We start from the raw sequence: 16,841 nt of genomic DNA, 5'->3' as shown, positions 1-16,841 counted from the left end.
TAGGGCTAAAAATCTCGTTAATACAGATACAAAAAAAAAAAAAAATTATGAAAGAAACCTTGTTCATAGATTTTAAGACTGAATTTCTGGAGTACTTTCTGAAGGCGTCCATGAAACAATTTTGCAAAGGATCGATAAAATATTTTATAAAGAAACCTTTTGAAAATTTTATGGAGGAATTTCATACAAAACATTTGAAGAAATCTACAGGAAAGTATCTTCCAAGAAGAGTTTCTGTAATTTTCAGGAAGAGTTTCTGAAAGGAATTTTGGAAGAATTTCTGAAGTAGTCGATGAAAGATTTTCCAAAGAAATCCTTGCAGGAATTTCTGGAGGAATTTATGGAGGAATTCTGAGCTTTTGATTTTCTGAAGAATGTTTATTTTAATTCAGTTGTTAACTTATGGTTTAACTTGTAGGTCTAAAGAAGGAATCGCTGAGAGCATTTCCGAAGGAATTCATAGATAATTTTTCGAAAGAATTTTCGTACGGATTTCTGAAAGAATCTATGAATTTTCTGAGTAAACTCATGGAAGGGAGTCTTGGAGAAAATCCTCTTGAGAAAATTCTGTAGGAAATTTTAGAAAAAAAAATCTGGAGGAATCCATGGAAGATGGAAAGGTATTCCTAGAGAATTTCCTGGAGAAATCAATGAAACGATTTCGAAAGGAATCCCAGAAACGTTTTGAAAAGTAGTTCTTAAATTCATTCTGGAGTAGGATCTGGGACCGTTTGGGCAGGGGGGGGGCCTTTTTAAGGCACTTGCTGACATAACTCAGTCTGTTATGAATTAATTGACTAGATTTTTGGAACACGGTCAGATACGCACAGTCTGTACATGTGTACAAAAAATCTTGTCTTGTTGCCTTGTTCATTTTTATAGAGATTCCTGTAGACATTGAACCGTAAGCATCTCCATGCGTATGGCCGGAATAAGATGAATAAACAGACCAAAATATGTTCTCCTTTTTATTTCAGACTCCACTGCCACATCTATCGTAGATGCACCATTCAGTCCAATTCCAAGTGCCAGACATAGTAGTTTACAGCCAGACAGGGGAGATTCAGCTGCTAGTAGCAGTACACCCATTCGCGGCCAAAATGCAAAACAGGGTCCATACCAGCTCAACACCAGCACGCCAGTCATTCATCTAGGAAGTCGCCCGGGTAAAGGCTCACGTGGCTCCTGGGCCGCTATAGATTGCTCAACTCCCAACAATAACAGCAGCGCACAACTATCGTTGGGTAACGGTTCTCGTGGCGGCGGCGGTGTCGGCGTTGGCAGTGACTCACGACGCAGTCACGACCGATCCTTCGGCAGCAACACCAACACCAGCCGCCAGACCAGCTCACCTTGTTTGGGTGATTTCATTACTCACTCGCTAAAATCGAAATCGCGAAAATCAACTGCGACCGGTGCGAATAACAGTAAAGAAACTAGCGGCGCGGGGAAGTCACTCTTCGCGGATAATGACTTTCCGGGGCTGCAAGCCTCGATGCAGTCGTCGACCCCCGGAAATGAGCAGCCAAATAGAAGCAAAAAGCGGGTGACACCAATCACGGTCAGTAAGACACTCACCAGTCGATTAGCGGGGGCTTCCAGTTTCGAGCTGGATAATTCCGTCAGCCCCGCCGAGGGAGAAAAGTCCAAGAGGAGAATTGCACCCACCATACTCAGTAGGTCGACCTCGGCCAGACACGATTTCACTAGCTCGTCCTTCAAATCGGATAACAATCTCATTAACTTGACTGAAGACAGCTTGGAATTGGACCTTTCCCAGAAGGACGAACGTGGCTTACTACGGAATTACAAGGATATCATTAAAAGTAATTTCGAGAGTGCTGAAGAGCAGAACCCGGACACGGGCAAAAAACTCCAAGCCGTCCTCCGAAGCACCATCAGCACACCCCGTAGGATGTCCGAAAGCGCAAACACTCCGCAAATTCGAATCGATTTAACCCGAGTAACAAAAGCGAATGCAATCAATCGCTTGGTTGCTGTTTACTCACTTCTCATAGACTTGAACCTCACGCCAAACATCCTCTCGGAGCTATCGTATCTAATCAATCTGGTTAATACTGAATTCGATCCGTTCGAGTCACTCCAAAACGAAGCATCCGACTATCAAAATCTCCTCAAAAATCTCCACAACTGCGTTTACTTTGCGATGGAAGTTTTGAATCGTCAAAAAATCCTCCTCGCACTGCTGGACAGCATCACCCTCAAAGTGCTTATCGAAAACGAGCGCATTGCCACCCTGAACCAGCCGCTCCACGTCTATCTGAAAGAAATTCACGGACAAAAGCTCCAGCTGGATAACAACGGGCAGAAGCTGCTGGATGCGTTAACTAAATTACCGAATGCTTCGTTCGGAAGCAGTGTGCTCTATCAGCAGGAGGCCGACACCAAGGAGCACTTCCCATCCGATAAGGAGTTCGGGGCATTCAAAAAGCAACGGGATGCGTTCTGCACGATTTACAGGTGAGTTAGGCCTTTCATCTGTAGTACAAAGCTATCGTATTAGTAAGTACCTTTAAAACAGAGGGTCAAATAGTTGAAAAGTGTGTTCCACCGCTTCAATCTCTATCATGCCATGTTCAACAAGGTGTTCTCCATTAGCAGCCAATTTGTCTCTAATCAATCAACTATTCAAGCTAAGCTCACGCTAATTTTCCAATCTATTAGTTTGGTAGCATTTCATTCCGATCGACCACGACCGGCTCCCATTATGTTACAACGCCAATTCAATAATAATTAATCAGCAAACTAGGCATGTGGTCCGGGTAGGCAGGCACACGTTCGTGAATTAAAGAAACCATCCGCCCATCCACCTTATCTTCGAGTTCCGACGACCCTGCACAAAACCGGGGAACCTCCGCCGTATAGTCGTGTCGTCGTCGTGACGATACCCGTTTCAACATCAAACATGTTCGAAGGATTCCCATTCAGTCATTCATAATCCGCTAAACACATTCGGGTAATCGACCGACGACAGCAACCTGCCGTCCCGCCATTGTCGCGTTGCATTGTAGCTTAGGTGCCACCGCCACCAGCCGTGCGGTGGTATGCTTTGCCGCTAACCGTGTTTTAGATATCGACTCGCTGGTGGATTGGTTTCGGTTCTACTCATCGTAACAACCATTCACCTTCTCCTACCTTCCTAGGTTGGAGCAGATTAAACGTAGGCGACGATGACGACGACGACAGTAATAAATTATTCCGAAATCATGATAGAGCTATTAAAATTTACACTTGAGCTTCGTTGTTGATAGGCAATTAGATACGTGGAGCAGCATGTTGGGCTGCTTCCCGATATGTTTGCAGAAGGGTAGAAGATGTTTTGCCATTGTGATCTGAAGATGTAATGGTTTCCGGCCATTTGGCTGAAAAAAAAATAAGGGCGAATGGCTATTAGACCAAAACGGCATAACGCCGATGGGTAATCAAGTCGATGATATTTTTTAAGTTGTTTAAGAAAAGGACATTATAGCCAAATATTTCCGTCTTCCATAAAGCGTATTCTTATAGGTATTGCGCATATTTTTTCTGCCTACAGCTTTACAGCATTACAGATTACAGCAGTAGTTGAAGAGTTTCAATATAACCATCTGATTTTCAATGATTTTGGAAAAATGTTCTGCAAGCACATGGGATATCAAATCAAGCGCATTATTTTGTGTGGACTCGGATATGGCTAGTACAGATGCTATACAAGTGGTGGTCCAAGAGTTTGGAGTCGGCTACATAGATCATACCGATGCCCTGCGGTCAGAATTGATCCTTACAGATTTAAGTGGCCGCGGTAAGAACATCCTGGTAGCGTTGCTGTCGTGGCGCCGGTCTACTGGGTTGGATCCGAGCCCACGGGTGGAAAGAGATCCTCAGCAAGGTCGGGGTAGGTGCTCTTTGCTTTTCTCTGAAACAATGCCTTCTTGGTGGTTCTGGAAGACCAAGAGACATCCCGTGGGTAAAAGTAAAAAAAAGTGATCACGCATTGTACGAAAACGCGGGAACACGAACAAACCGTGTTCCGCCGTTTCCTGTAAACCAGCACAAACCGGACATTCGGAAGAACCCGCATGACCGAAACAATACAGATACTGTCGGAAGCTAGGTCGGAAGTAACTACTACCCGAAAGGACCTGAATCAGGTGGAATGTTACTTTCCCATGGCGTCTGTTAACCCAACTATCTACTCTCGGGATTAACATGTGGGTCCACCTTCCTTTGGTGGAACTGCCCCACGCGTGCTGCCATTTGGTCATGGAGGCCAACCTGGCAGTCCTGCATATGCCTTTTTTGACGTGCATTTTGAAACAGGCACCTTACCTGTGATGACGCGCATCGTGTAACATGGTACGGTACGCGTTCACCATTCTCAAGTATATTAGGGTGATCGCTGTGTGTGTGTGCATCGTCTACCCTCCAGTTCGAACTACTTGTAAAGCCAGAATTACAAAAGTAACGTTCATGATCGACTCCGCTCCGTTTCAGCTAAAGATACTTTTGGTACCAACATTAGCCAAATCGGCTTAGATGCACGGCCATTGCCTCTCTAACCGGATCTGACCCCGCTGGCGCTGGTGGCTGATGCAACGGCTTCCCCGTTCCACGGCCCAAGCATTGACTTCATCCATTATTACCACCAGCCTTCGCCATGTCAGCAATACAATCATCATACAGTACAGCATCTACGTGAGCTGCTCGATCGACTACCGCAGAGACGCATAGCAGCTATAGAAGACCCCGTTTAGCTTGACGGCCACGAAGCCCTCGTTAATAGTAGGCACCAACTCGCCGTCCATATCGCCGCCATTTTCTGGACTAATCCGCGACCCAGTTGTCGTTATCGTTGGGTACTCGGGGTATGGGTCTGCTATGACGACACAGCAGTTGCTAAGCTTTGCCACAGTGGTTCAAGTTCAGCTGCGTAACCTGCACTGTGACTTGTCAGCAGTGGCTCTTCTGAAGGCCGGGAGCCTTGAGCTTCCCGTTGGGTGCTGGCTGTTTATGGATTTCCGGGAACAAATCAAACACTTGGGAGAACACGTGCAGCCTTGTGCCTTATTGTGTTAACCTCCACATCGCCTACAAAGCTTGCTCTTGTCAGGGCCTTCACAGTCCCTTGAACTGTATTCTGGTTACAGACACTTGAAGCAAGCCTCCGGTGGCTTAATATTGCCTAGTTTAACATACTTGTTAGCGTCCGCTAGCTGTATCAAACATTAGCGTCCGGTAGTTGTATAAAGGCTACCTGTGTCCCTGTCTAATCTCAAGATCTAGTTTATTTGGAACAATGCTGTCATCGGCAAGGTTGTTCAGTGTATCAAGAACAATCTGGTGATTCATTATTTTGTGTATGATTTTACCGCTAGGTGGAGCTAGTTGTATAGTTAAGTTTCAACACTTATTTATCTGAGGATCCAGAACATATAAAATATGTAGTCTTCGGCAAAGTTCTTTAGGAAGTCGAAATCTATCCGGTTATTCAACAATTAGTTGGTGATTTTGCTAATAGGTGGTGCTAGTTGTCTAGTAAAGTTTCAAACTCCACTATTTCGGAATCCAGAGTAGACAGAAAAGCGACGTCTTCGGCAAAGTTCTTCAGGAAATCAAGAGGTACCTTGTGATTTAACAATTATTTGGTGATTTCGCCGCTATGGGGCGCTAGTTGGCAAGTAAAATTTTAAACGTCTCTATCTCGGGATCCAAAGCAGATAGAAAAGTGTCGTCTTAAGCAAAATTTTTCAGGAAGCCGCTAGGTGGCGCTAGTCGTCAAGTAAAGTTAAACTTCTCTATCTGGGGATCCAGATCCAATAGAAAGTTTTCGTATTCGGCAATATTCTTCAGGCAGCCACCAGTAATTTGGTAAGTCTACAATTAGTTTGCGATTTCTCCATTACGTGGCGCTAGCTTGCAAGTAAATTTTTAAACTTCTATCTCGGGATCCAAAGCAGATAGATAATTATCGTATGGTAAGCAAAACAAAAGTTTGCATCTGTGATCAAACAACGGACCTCTGCAATGTCTATCCATATTACTCTTCGAATGAGTGTAATCAGTTTCGTACCTTGTAATTCCGCCCTATGTTGCTTATCCTGTGACAGATACGCGTATTCCGACTTGTAATCTTCCTCAGTGTCAGTTATCCACTGTGGATAATTGACACTGTGGATCCACTGTGGATAACTGACACTGAGGAAGATTACAAGTGGTAGTCGAAATACGCGTATCTGTTACAGGATAAGCAACATAGCGCGGAATTAAAAGGTACGAAACTGATTACACTCATTCGAAGAGGGTATTCTGCTTAGAGGGTTCGAAAAGTCGGTACAAGATCATATTACTCTTACCAACGGAACTATTGCGGTGCCACATTATCATACACGCTGAAACACCAATAAAAGCTACTTCCTGGTGGCGCTTGCTTGACTTGTCGTCGTTTGTTTACAACGAATAAAGAGGGCGACAAATACGTTGGGGGTCGGCTACAGGGGACTGGCAAAATTTCCACTTTTCAAAATATCTTCAAATAGCTGTTATAGCCATTCTAAGCATTCTGTCCCATGTTGATTTTCAACGATTTTCACTTTTAGATGATGATGATGATTTTATTTTATTTATTTTTTCTTTCCGCGACAGTGAAGAGAACGACAATTTTCAACCCTGGTCTGAATCGCAAGCGAGAAAAAAGAGTTTAAAATTTAATAGACACTCTTCTATCGGATCTAAGATCCCGAGATAGAGATGTAAAATTATATTTGCCAACTAGCGCCACATTGCGGCCAACTACCAACTAATTGTTGAATCACCAGTGTGTTCTATGCTTCCTGAAGAACTTTGCCAAAGGTAACACTTTTCTACCTGCTATGGATTACGAGGTGAAGAAGTTTGAACCTTTGCTAACTAGCATCATCTAGCGACGGAATTACCAATTTATTGTGTCACCAGATTGCTCTTGACTTCCTGAAAAACTTTGCCGAAGACGGTACCATTCCATCTTCTGTGGATCTGGAGATAGAGAATTTTGAAACTTTACTTAATAACTAGCACCATCTAGCGACGAAATCACAAACTAATGGTTTAATCAGCAGATTGCTCTTGATTTTTTGTAGAACTTTGCAGAAGACGACACTTTTCTATCTCCTCTGGATCAAGAAATGACTGAGTTTGAAACTTTCCTAGACAACCTTCGCCACCTAGGGGCGAAATCAACAACTTATTGTTGAATTATCAGATAGCTCTTGACTTCCTGAAGGTGAAACATCAAGAAATCCCATTGCAATTTTGCATACAAACTTTAAAGGCACAAATCCGACGAACGAAGCATCGAACCAAGCCAAACTTGATTATCCTGGCTTTGCTCATTTGCAAAAAGAGGCAGCTTTTCCAAATTGAGCGCAGTTGTTTACGAATTTTTAAGATTTGTGCTCTTGAAAACGTGAGTAGGGGTCCAAGTCAGCCATTGTGGCAGCCATATTGGTATTCTTTGAAGTTTCTCCTGAAGAGCACTCTTTTATCTGTTCTGGATCGCCAGCTAGAAAGTTTAAAACTTTATTTGATGACTAGCGCGAGGGCCCATATAGCCGAGGCGGTAAACGCACGGGTATTCAGCATGACCATGCTGAGGGTGACGGGTTCGATTCCCGGTCGGTCCAGGATCTTTTCGTAAAGGAAATTTCCTTGACTTCCTTGGGCATAGAGTATCTTCGTGCCTGCCACACGATATACACATGCAAAATGGTCATTGGCAGAGGAAGCTCTCAGTTAATAACTGTGGAAGTGCTCATAGAACACTAAGCTGAGAAGCAGGCTTTGTCCCAGAAGGACGTTACGCCAAGAAGAGGAGAGAGGAGAGGAGGATGACTAGCGCCGCTTAGCGACGAAATCACAAACTAATTGGTGAATCACCACATTATTCTTGACCTACTGAACAACTTTGTCGAAGGCATTGTTCCAAGTAAACTATATCGTGAGGAATGGCATGTGATAACTTATGAGTGCATCTACTTGTGATGCCAACAATTGCCAACTATTTGGATGTTAGTTGTCATTGTATGGTAGATCTATTCTAGTACTACAACTTTGCCAAAGAAAGTATGGTGCTATCTACGGTGGTGCTAGCCGGTTTATGGCACAAATTTCCCAAATGAAGGAGAACGTGCCTCTGGAGCCGACCTACTGATACCAGATGGTGCTATCTTGAAATACGCCTGAGATATTCGCTCACATCCCCAATTAGGCGAAATCCCATAAGCTCTGGGATTCCTACAACACGAATTCTTACTGCACCCCCGAACCGATCGTGTAGTGGGAGCCTGTATGGGTGTGAAAGAACTCTTATATCACAGTGTATACTGGGCTGAACATTTTGGTGGTTGATTGACTCAGACGTCAACCGAATCATTCCAGTAGGCAACGTCGTCGTGGAAGGATCTCAATCCCGGTAGCCGCAGACAGGCTGATTGTTGGGCATTTCTTCTCGACTGATATTCAGATCTACACAGAGCCTGGTATAAATCATTCAGATATTAGACTGTCCCAAATACAAAAATGACGAATAGTTAAGCTCAATCGGTTAAAATCTGAGTTGGCGCATATGAGTTGAAGTTTGTATGGGTTTTTCATGCCGAATACATGGGAAATTGGATGACCTCCAGTTCTTCGTTCAGCATCTATGTTATTTTTCAATGTCTAGATATCCATTCACATGTGGGACTGAGTTTTAGATGAAATCGCGGATGAAATCAAAGGAAGAATAATGGAAGAAATTCTACCAGGAGTTCCGAAATCGATCATTGTAGATACGCCCGTATGATACTAAGCGCGAGAATTGGCTTTGAATCGTGCAAAACTATTTTGCTAAGGATCAAAATTAAGTTTATAGGTTATTGTCAGTGAACTTCTTATTCATGTTTAATTTCTCAAAACACGAAATGGAAGCATATATCATCGTAACGTTGCATAACTACTCATGAAAACCATCACGCCGAATCACCATGTCGTCCATGTCTTTGTTAAAACAATATCCTACCTGACAAATGTATGTCTATAGGTAGCTACACCAAGCCGGTTGATTTCATTTTGCCACATTTGGGAGCCCGCGAGAGATTCGTATCGTCGTCGTAATACTCGATCCGAGCCATCATCATAATGCCATCACTGGTGGGAGGCAGCCGGCCTGGCCTGGCAACATAATACGCGGCATTGGAGCAAAGGTGCGAAAACGCCTCCGCCTTAAACGTTTGTAATCCCTCGCCGTAATCCTCTTTGCCACATTGCTTGCCAGCCGGGGCCCTTCTAACGATGTGATTTGCCTCCGGCGCCGATGACGATGGAAGAATGGCGCTTGCTTCTATATGCGGAGGCCCGTTCGCTCACTCACTCCGAGCTATTCCACCCCATTTTATGACCCTACGCACCCCGCTGCCAACCTTCAACCACAAGATGTAAGCACGTTACGTCGAGTCTCGTTCGCTAGGTATTTCTCATCGGGCTAAAACCACCCCCTCCCACGCAAATCACGCTTCTCTTCCGAGCTTATCTTATTAATTAATTTGTTGATGCAATGTAGGTACTTAATGGTTATTCTTCTTCATTTTTTTCTTTCTCACCCCCACGTGTTCACCATCTACCGCAGGACGTGGGATTTCAAACATCTGAATCCAACGTGGAACTTTTTGGTCGAGCTCGGCGGGAAGGTGCGCGCTCTGCTGGCCATCATGGAGCATCCGATCAATATGGCTCACCTGGCGAAGCTTTTCACGGCGCAGCTGGTCCAGTCCTGCAACTTTGACGTAAGTATAAGCCCCGCGTCCGGATCAGGAGTTGAAAGTGTACTTTTGTATTATGCATTGCTTTTATTTCTCTTGTACTCCATACCCATCATCGTACTGCAATTATGTACGGCTTAAATACGCTCAACACAGTTGATATTAATATGATACAGTATAGGACGATATTAATGAACCAAAGCCGTTTCGAAGTATGTATAATGAAAACCTGAAAATGATTTTTAAGAGAACTGTCATAGAATCTATTGAAATCGTTAAAACTGTAATAAGTAGACACCTTGCTAGAGAATCTGTTTACATCGCAGAGCTGGTACATTTTCATTGACCGATACTGTATGCACAGACGCAGATTGAAAAACTTTGCACACCCAGGCTAATGGGCTCCTGTCATCATTTCGCCATCTCATCATATTCCTGGCAAACTCGCAAATCTAAAATCGATTCGGTTCCCACAGCAACAAGCAACAGTAGCAGTCTAGAAAGATATGCTTCCATCTCTAATCGCATCACCTAATCACGTTTTCAACACTTTTCTCACCCCGCCCCCCTTCCTCTATTTTCCCAACAGAACGCAGCCTCGGAACTGGCGATGGACCTCCCGGGTGTGGACCCGGCCAAGTTGGTCAAGTTGCGCCAACGCTTGGTCGCGCCCAGCCAATTCTCCACCCAGTATCTGTTCCCCGGAAGTCAGGCGTTTTTCCGTGATTTTATCATCGCCAGCGAGTCCAACCAAACGTTCATCGAGCAGCTGAAGGCCGTGCTGATTCACGAGCTGCTCGAAATGAATGGGTCCTCGTACGAGGTGCTGAATGTGTCCAGTTCCGATAATCAGCACGATTGCGAATATGTGGTAAGTGCTTCATCGTACGTTTTATGCTCTTTTGAACAAATTAGATTTGTGGCTGGTGGAGTTTTACGGCGTTCAGAGTGGCGTTTGAATTGGTCGTTTTCCGTGGTTGATAGGTGCCTTGAACTAAGTTACTCCCGGTAAAAAAATATTCAAATTGTAGCAAGTAAACCGTTGGTTGTCGTCGATGCGTTCACTATCGATAAAACACTCGAATGAGAAACGACATATTCTAAAAACCACTTCAAAGATAGCACAGCACGCCCATTGAGCAGTAGCTATAGTGGCTCGTCGTTGCGGTCGGGTTGTGCATGCACGCACGAATGTAAAGTGCCATAACCGATATCAGAGCAAATAAATCAACACACACGATAGTTTATTTTGTTGCCATCAACACTGCTGTGCAGACGGTGAACCGCAGTAGCAGAACCGACCCGACACCTAACACTGTCATTGCCATGGAGCCTGCCAACCATATTTACGGGGTTCCACAAGTTCATGGCATTATTCGTTTGCACTACAATCAGGCTCAGGAGTGTTTCTCAAAGTATAATTTTGGTTAAAACATAATATGCACATTTCACAATACTTGTTTTTTATATATTTGATACGACATGTGATTCAACTCTTGATTTATGCGTTTGCGCCACATATTATTATGTACTTTTACCTTTACTTTACCTTTACTTTACCTTTACTTTACCTTTACTTACCTTCACTTTACCTTTACTTTACCTTTACTTTACCTTTATTTTACCTTCACTTTACCTTTACTTTACCTTTACTTTACCTTTACTTTACCTTTACTTTACCTTTACTTTACCTTTACTTTACTTTTACTTTACCTTTACTTTACCTTTACTTTACCTTTACTTTACCTTTACTTTACCTTTACTTTACCTTTACCTTTACTTTACCTTTACTTTACCTTTACTTTACCTTTACTTTACCTTTACTTTACCTTTACTTTACCTTTACTTTACCTTTACTTCACCATTACTTTACATTTACTTTATCTTTACTTTACCTTTACTTCACCTTAACTTTACCTTTACTTAACCTTTACTTAACCTTTACTTTACATTTACTTTACCTTTACATTACTTTTACTTTACCTTTACTTTACCTAATGTTAACCCGTAAACACCCGGGACGATCTACTTTTGGCAGAAATGGAATATCTTCTTTGTTTTAAAACATTTTACCCCGAAGTTTTTTTTATAGTCAAGGGAAATAGTTGTGCGAAGAATTGCATGGTACCTCCTCCCCTTTGCACCCTCCTCCCTTTTGCTGGTAGCCGAAAATACGTGGCTTTTTTGTATCTTTTATAAATTCTACATGTTTTTGCGCAAGTTTCATCGTTTTGCTAATCTTTAATAGTTTTTATTGATCCTTAACATTCAATGTATAACTACCCATCATAGTCTGCTGAAGTTTTGATCCCAGAGCTATTCTAAGGCCTCCAAAGTACTCCGAAGTTTGCGTCACAAATCCAACATTCTAAACCAAATTTGATACACGATGAATCATCACAGAACATAGTCTACACTACTCAGAAAGCCTCAAAGCACTCCTAGAAAATGTATGGCACATGAATTAGATGATCTAGGTCATCCAAACTACTCTGGTATTAATTTTCTTAAGATCTACAACAACTACCATCATTTGTGATCACTCTGTTCAAGAAATTTAGTCTCGTTGATGTCCATTAGACTTCGCAATGTTACGAGCAACTCAATATTATGGTAGTTGGACATTCCGTGAAATACAAATGGCCTCCAAAACATTTTGAAGTTTGGGTTACGATATCTGCATCCTGTCCTCCTCTTCTCTTCTCTGCTTAGTGTTCTATGAGCACTTCCACAGTTTTTAACTGAGAGCTTCCTCTGCCAATGACCATTTTGCATGTGTATATCGTGTGGCAGGCACGAAGATACTCTATGCCCAAGGAAGTCAAGGAAATTGCCTTTACGAAAAGATCCTGGACCGACCGGGAATCGAACCCGTCACCCTCAGCATGGTCATGCTGAATACCCGTGCGTTTACCGCCTCGGCTATATGGGCTGCATCCTGTATCATGCTTAAATTGTAACAAAATATTCGTGGAATGTAGTCTATACTGCTGATGGAGCCTCATTGCACCAACTATAATGATTTTGGTACATTCATGAGATATTCCAGGCTTTCCAAACTATTGTGGAATTAGGACCTTCAAGGTATACAGGCTCTACCCTTGTTTCTGTTCACTCTATCGGCATAATTCTTTCACGATTGTGTCTGTTGCACCTCATAATATTACGCGTATCTCTTAGTGTTGCTATTTGGGTGTCCACTGGCACACAAATAGACCCAATGTATTTTGAAGTATGGGTCGCAATATCTGTAAATCTAAGGATATTTCAATATAGCGAATGCTCGCGGAATATAATCTATGCTACTCTTAGAGCCTCGGAGTGCAATTCTGATAACTTGGCAACATTCACTATTCTGGAATCGAGACTATCAAGTTCCACAAGCTCTACTCTTGTATCTCTTTACTTTATCGGTATAGTGCCTCCAAAAAATCCTTCAGGAATTCCTCCAAGACTTACGCCGAGAATTCCTCAAAGATTCTTTCCAGATATTCCTCCAAGAATTTCGGCAAATAATTCCTGGAAGAATTCCTCCAGGAATTTTTCGATAAATTCTTCGAAAATTCTTCCAGGAGTTCCTCCGAGATTTCTACCAGAAATTCGTACAAGAATCGCTCCAGCAATTTCTTTAAGAATTTCTCCAGATATTTCTCTAAAAATTCTGTCAAGAATTCGTCAAAGAATCCCTCTAGATATTTCTCCAAGAATTTCTTCATTAATTTCTCATAGACTTCTGCCAAGAAATTCTTCAAGCATTCCTTCAGGAATTACTCCAAGAGTTTCTCCAGGAAATCCTCAGAGAATTTCTCCAGAAACCCGCAGGAAATCGTTCAGAAATTCTTCCAACAATTACTCCAGAGATTCATCCGAGATTACCTTCAGGCATTTCTCCAGGAATTCGTGAGGAAATTTTATAAGGAATTCCAACAGAAATTACTTCAGAAAATCCTCCAGGAACTCTTCAGGAATTCGTCAAAGAATTCTTCCAGGAGTTCCTCCAGGGATTTTTAGGATTTTTTCTCAAGAATTCCTCCAGTAATTCCCTTATTTATACCTCCATTATCCTTCAGGAAAACATTAGTAATTTCTCAAGAAAATACTCCCGGGATTACACTAAGGATTCGTTCGAGAATTCCTTCAGGGATTTCCTCAGAAATTCCTTCAACAAATTTTAAGGAATTGCGCCAAAAATTCCTCCCAAAATTACTCCAGGAACTTCATTAGGAATTATTCCAGGAATTCCTCCAGGAACTCTTTCAGGAGTACCTTAATAAATTCTTCTTGGAATTCCAGCAGGTAGTCCTCCAAGAATTCATCCAGGAATTCCTCTTATAATCTTTAGATTTTCCACCAAGAATTCTCCCCCATGGAATTTCTCCAAGAATATATCCAGGAATTACTCCAAGACATATGCCTAGAATTCTTCCAAGAATACTTCCAGGAATTCCTCCAAAAAATCCTACAGGAAAACCCCAAGAATTTCTCAAGGGTTCCCTCTATAACTTCTTCCAACTATCCCTTCAGGAATTTCTCCACAAATACCTCCAAGGGATTTTTCAAGAAATTCCTTCAAGAATTCATCCAAAAAATCTTCTATTAATTCTTTTATGAATACCTCCAAAATTCTTCAGAAAACCTCTGGAAATATCTCAAGAAAATACTCCAGGGACAACTTCAGGAATTCTTCCGACAATTCCTTCAGGTAATTGTCCAGGAACTGCTCCGTGACTTCTTCCCAGTATTTATTCAAGAGTTCTATCAGGAATTACTCCAAAAAATCTGTTAAGGATTCCTCCAAGAATCCCATCAGGAATGTTTCCAAGAATTTCTCCAGTTATTCCTACAAAACTTCTGCTAAGAATTTCTCCAAGAATCCGTTCAGGAATTACTCCAGAAATTCTTTCAAGAATTACCTTCAGGAATTCTTCAAAAATCCCTCCAAAAATGCTTGCAGAAATCCCCCAGGTATTTCTTAAAGAATTCCTTCAGGAAATAATCCACGAATTCCACCATGAATTCCTCCAAGACTTCCCACAAGAATTCCTCCAACAATCCAGAATTCCTTCCAGAGTTCCTTCCAGAATTCCCTTCAATGAATTACTTCAGGAATACCTTCAAGAGTTTTTCAAGATTTCAACCAATAATTCATGAGTTTCTTCAAGAAATAGAAATGTGGTACTTTCTGGAAGAATTCCCTCAATAATTTGTGAAGGAATTTCTAAAGAATATGCTTGAGAATTCATGAAGGAATTCCTGAAGAATTTCTTTGAGGAACTCCTGGAGGAATTTTCAAAGTTTTTTTTTTAATTTTTAGTTTCTTGAATAGTTCCTGGAGTAATTGCTAGAGGAATTATTGAAGAAATTCTTGGAAAAAACCCTGATGGGATTCTCAGAGGAATTCTTAACAGAATTCTTTGGGTATTTTCTGAAGAAATTCTTGGAAGAATTCTGGGAAGATGTCTCGGAGTAGTTCCTAGAGAATTACCTGAAGGATTTTTTGGAGAAATCCCTGAGGTTGTCGCAGGGGTATTTTCTTGCGGAATTTCCAGAGGTTTCCTGAAGAATCTTGAAGGTATTCATATAGGAATTTTTGAAAGATTTTTGAATGAATTCTTGAAGGAATTTGAAAAAAAAACCTTGGAGACATTCCTGACGAAATTCCTAAAGGGATTCTTGTTAGAACTCTTAGAGGGACCCCTGGAGAAATTTCTGGGGATTTTCCTGTAGGATTTTCTGGAGGAATTCTTGGAGGGAAGACATTTTTGAGGAAATCCCGGAGGGAAGAAATTTCGGACGAATTCTTAGAGTAATTCCAGGAGTATTTTTTTGGGGATTTACTACAGGTTTGCTGAAGGACCCTGGGGGTATTCATGGAAGACTTTCTAGAGGAATTCTTGATACAAAAAAAATTCTGAATAACCCTTGGAGGAGTTTTGGAAGAAATCTGCGATGAATTCCTGAAGAAATTCCTGGAGGATTTCCTGAAGTAGTTTCTGTTGATTCCATAAAAAAAATTCTTCACGAATTCCTGGATGATCTTGAATGAATCTCTGGAATAATTTCTGGAAAAAATTCTGGACGATTTCCTGCAGGTTTCTGGAGAAGTTCTTTGAGGAATTTCTGGAGAAATGTTTTAAGAGCGTCTTGGAAAAATTCATAGAGAAATTCTTGTTAGGAATTTCTAGAGAAACGCTTGGAGGAATTCCTGGAGGAATGCTTGGAGATTTTTTTGGCAGAAGTCTATGAGGAATTCCTGGAGAAATTCTTGGAGAAATAGCTAGAGGGATTATTTGAGGAATTCTTGGAAATTTTTTTATAGTTATATCTGGAGCGATTCTTGATGAAATTTCTGGTGGAATTTTTGAAGAAATTCTTGGAAAAATTTCTGGAGGGTTTTATGTAGAAATTTCTGGAAGAATTCTTGGAGGCACTCTTGGTTGAATTTTCGATGAGTTTCTTGAAAAATTCAAGGATTGATTCTTCCAGGTATTATTGGCAGAAATTCTTGGAGTAATACCTAGAAAGATTCTTCGGGGAATTCTTGGGGGAAGTCTTAGAGAAATTCCTGAAGGATTTTATGGAGGAGCTACACCAATAAAGTAAAAGATTCAATCGTAGAGCTTGTGGAGCTTGAAGGTCTGAATTCCAGAATAGTTTGGATGACCTAGATCATCAAGTGAACAGTGTTGGTAAAAACTCAAATTCTCAAATCTCATGCTTGAGTTGTTTCACGCGCGATTCTTGACTCGCCAAACTCACTGCCGAAAAAATCATGCATGAGTTGACTCGCGATTTCACTCATTGCGTTATTTCTTGGTGTTCTTATTATTTACATCGAATTTTTTAGGATTGTATGATAGAATAAAAGCAAACCTATCGTACAACAACATTGGAGGTCGTTAAAATTGATTTGGGTTCGTTTTACAAGCGAACGAGGTTTCGGCGCTTGACTCGCGAGAGCGAGATTTTGCATGAAAATCTCGCGCTTGAGAAAATGGTTCAGAATCGCGCGCGAGTTTACTCACGCAGGAGCGGTTCATGAGTGAGCTTTGAGTGTGATTTTACCAA

General features: G+C 41.7%; 1 protein-coding gene across 1 annotated transcript in view; it reads left to right on the top strand.

Annotated features, from left to right (window-relative positions):
- LOC109412379 (protein disks lost) overlaps positions 1-16,841 on the top strand; it is an 842,465-nt gene that overhangs the window by 696,428 nt on the left and 129,196 nt on the right. The window contains exons 4-6 of the mRNA XM_062851324.1: positions 978-2,481; positions 9,641-9,797; positions 10,363-10,644. Coding sequence (XP_062707308.1) covers positions 978-2,481; positions 9,641-9,797; positions 10,363-10,644 — 1,943 coding nt within the window. The remainder of the gene's footprint in view (positions 1-977; positions 2,482-9,640; positions 9,798-10,362; positions 10,645-16,841) is intronic.

Source organism: Aedes albopictus, chromosome 2 (genome assembly GCF_035046485.1).
Source record: "Aedes albopictus strain Foshan chromosome 2, AalbF5, whole genome shotgun sequence".
Classification (NCBI taxonomy): domain Eukaryota; kingdom Metazoa; phylum Arthropoda; class Insecta; order Diptera; family Culicidae; genus Aedes; species Aedes albopictus.
The sequence above is the reverse complement of the archived record's forward strand: the minus strand, read 5'-3'. Positions and strand labels throughout refer to the sequence as shown.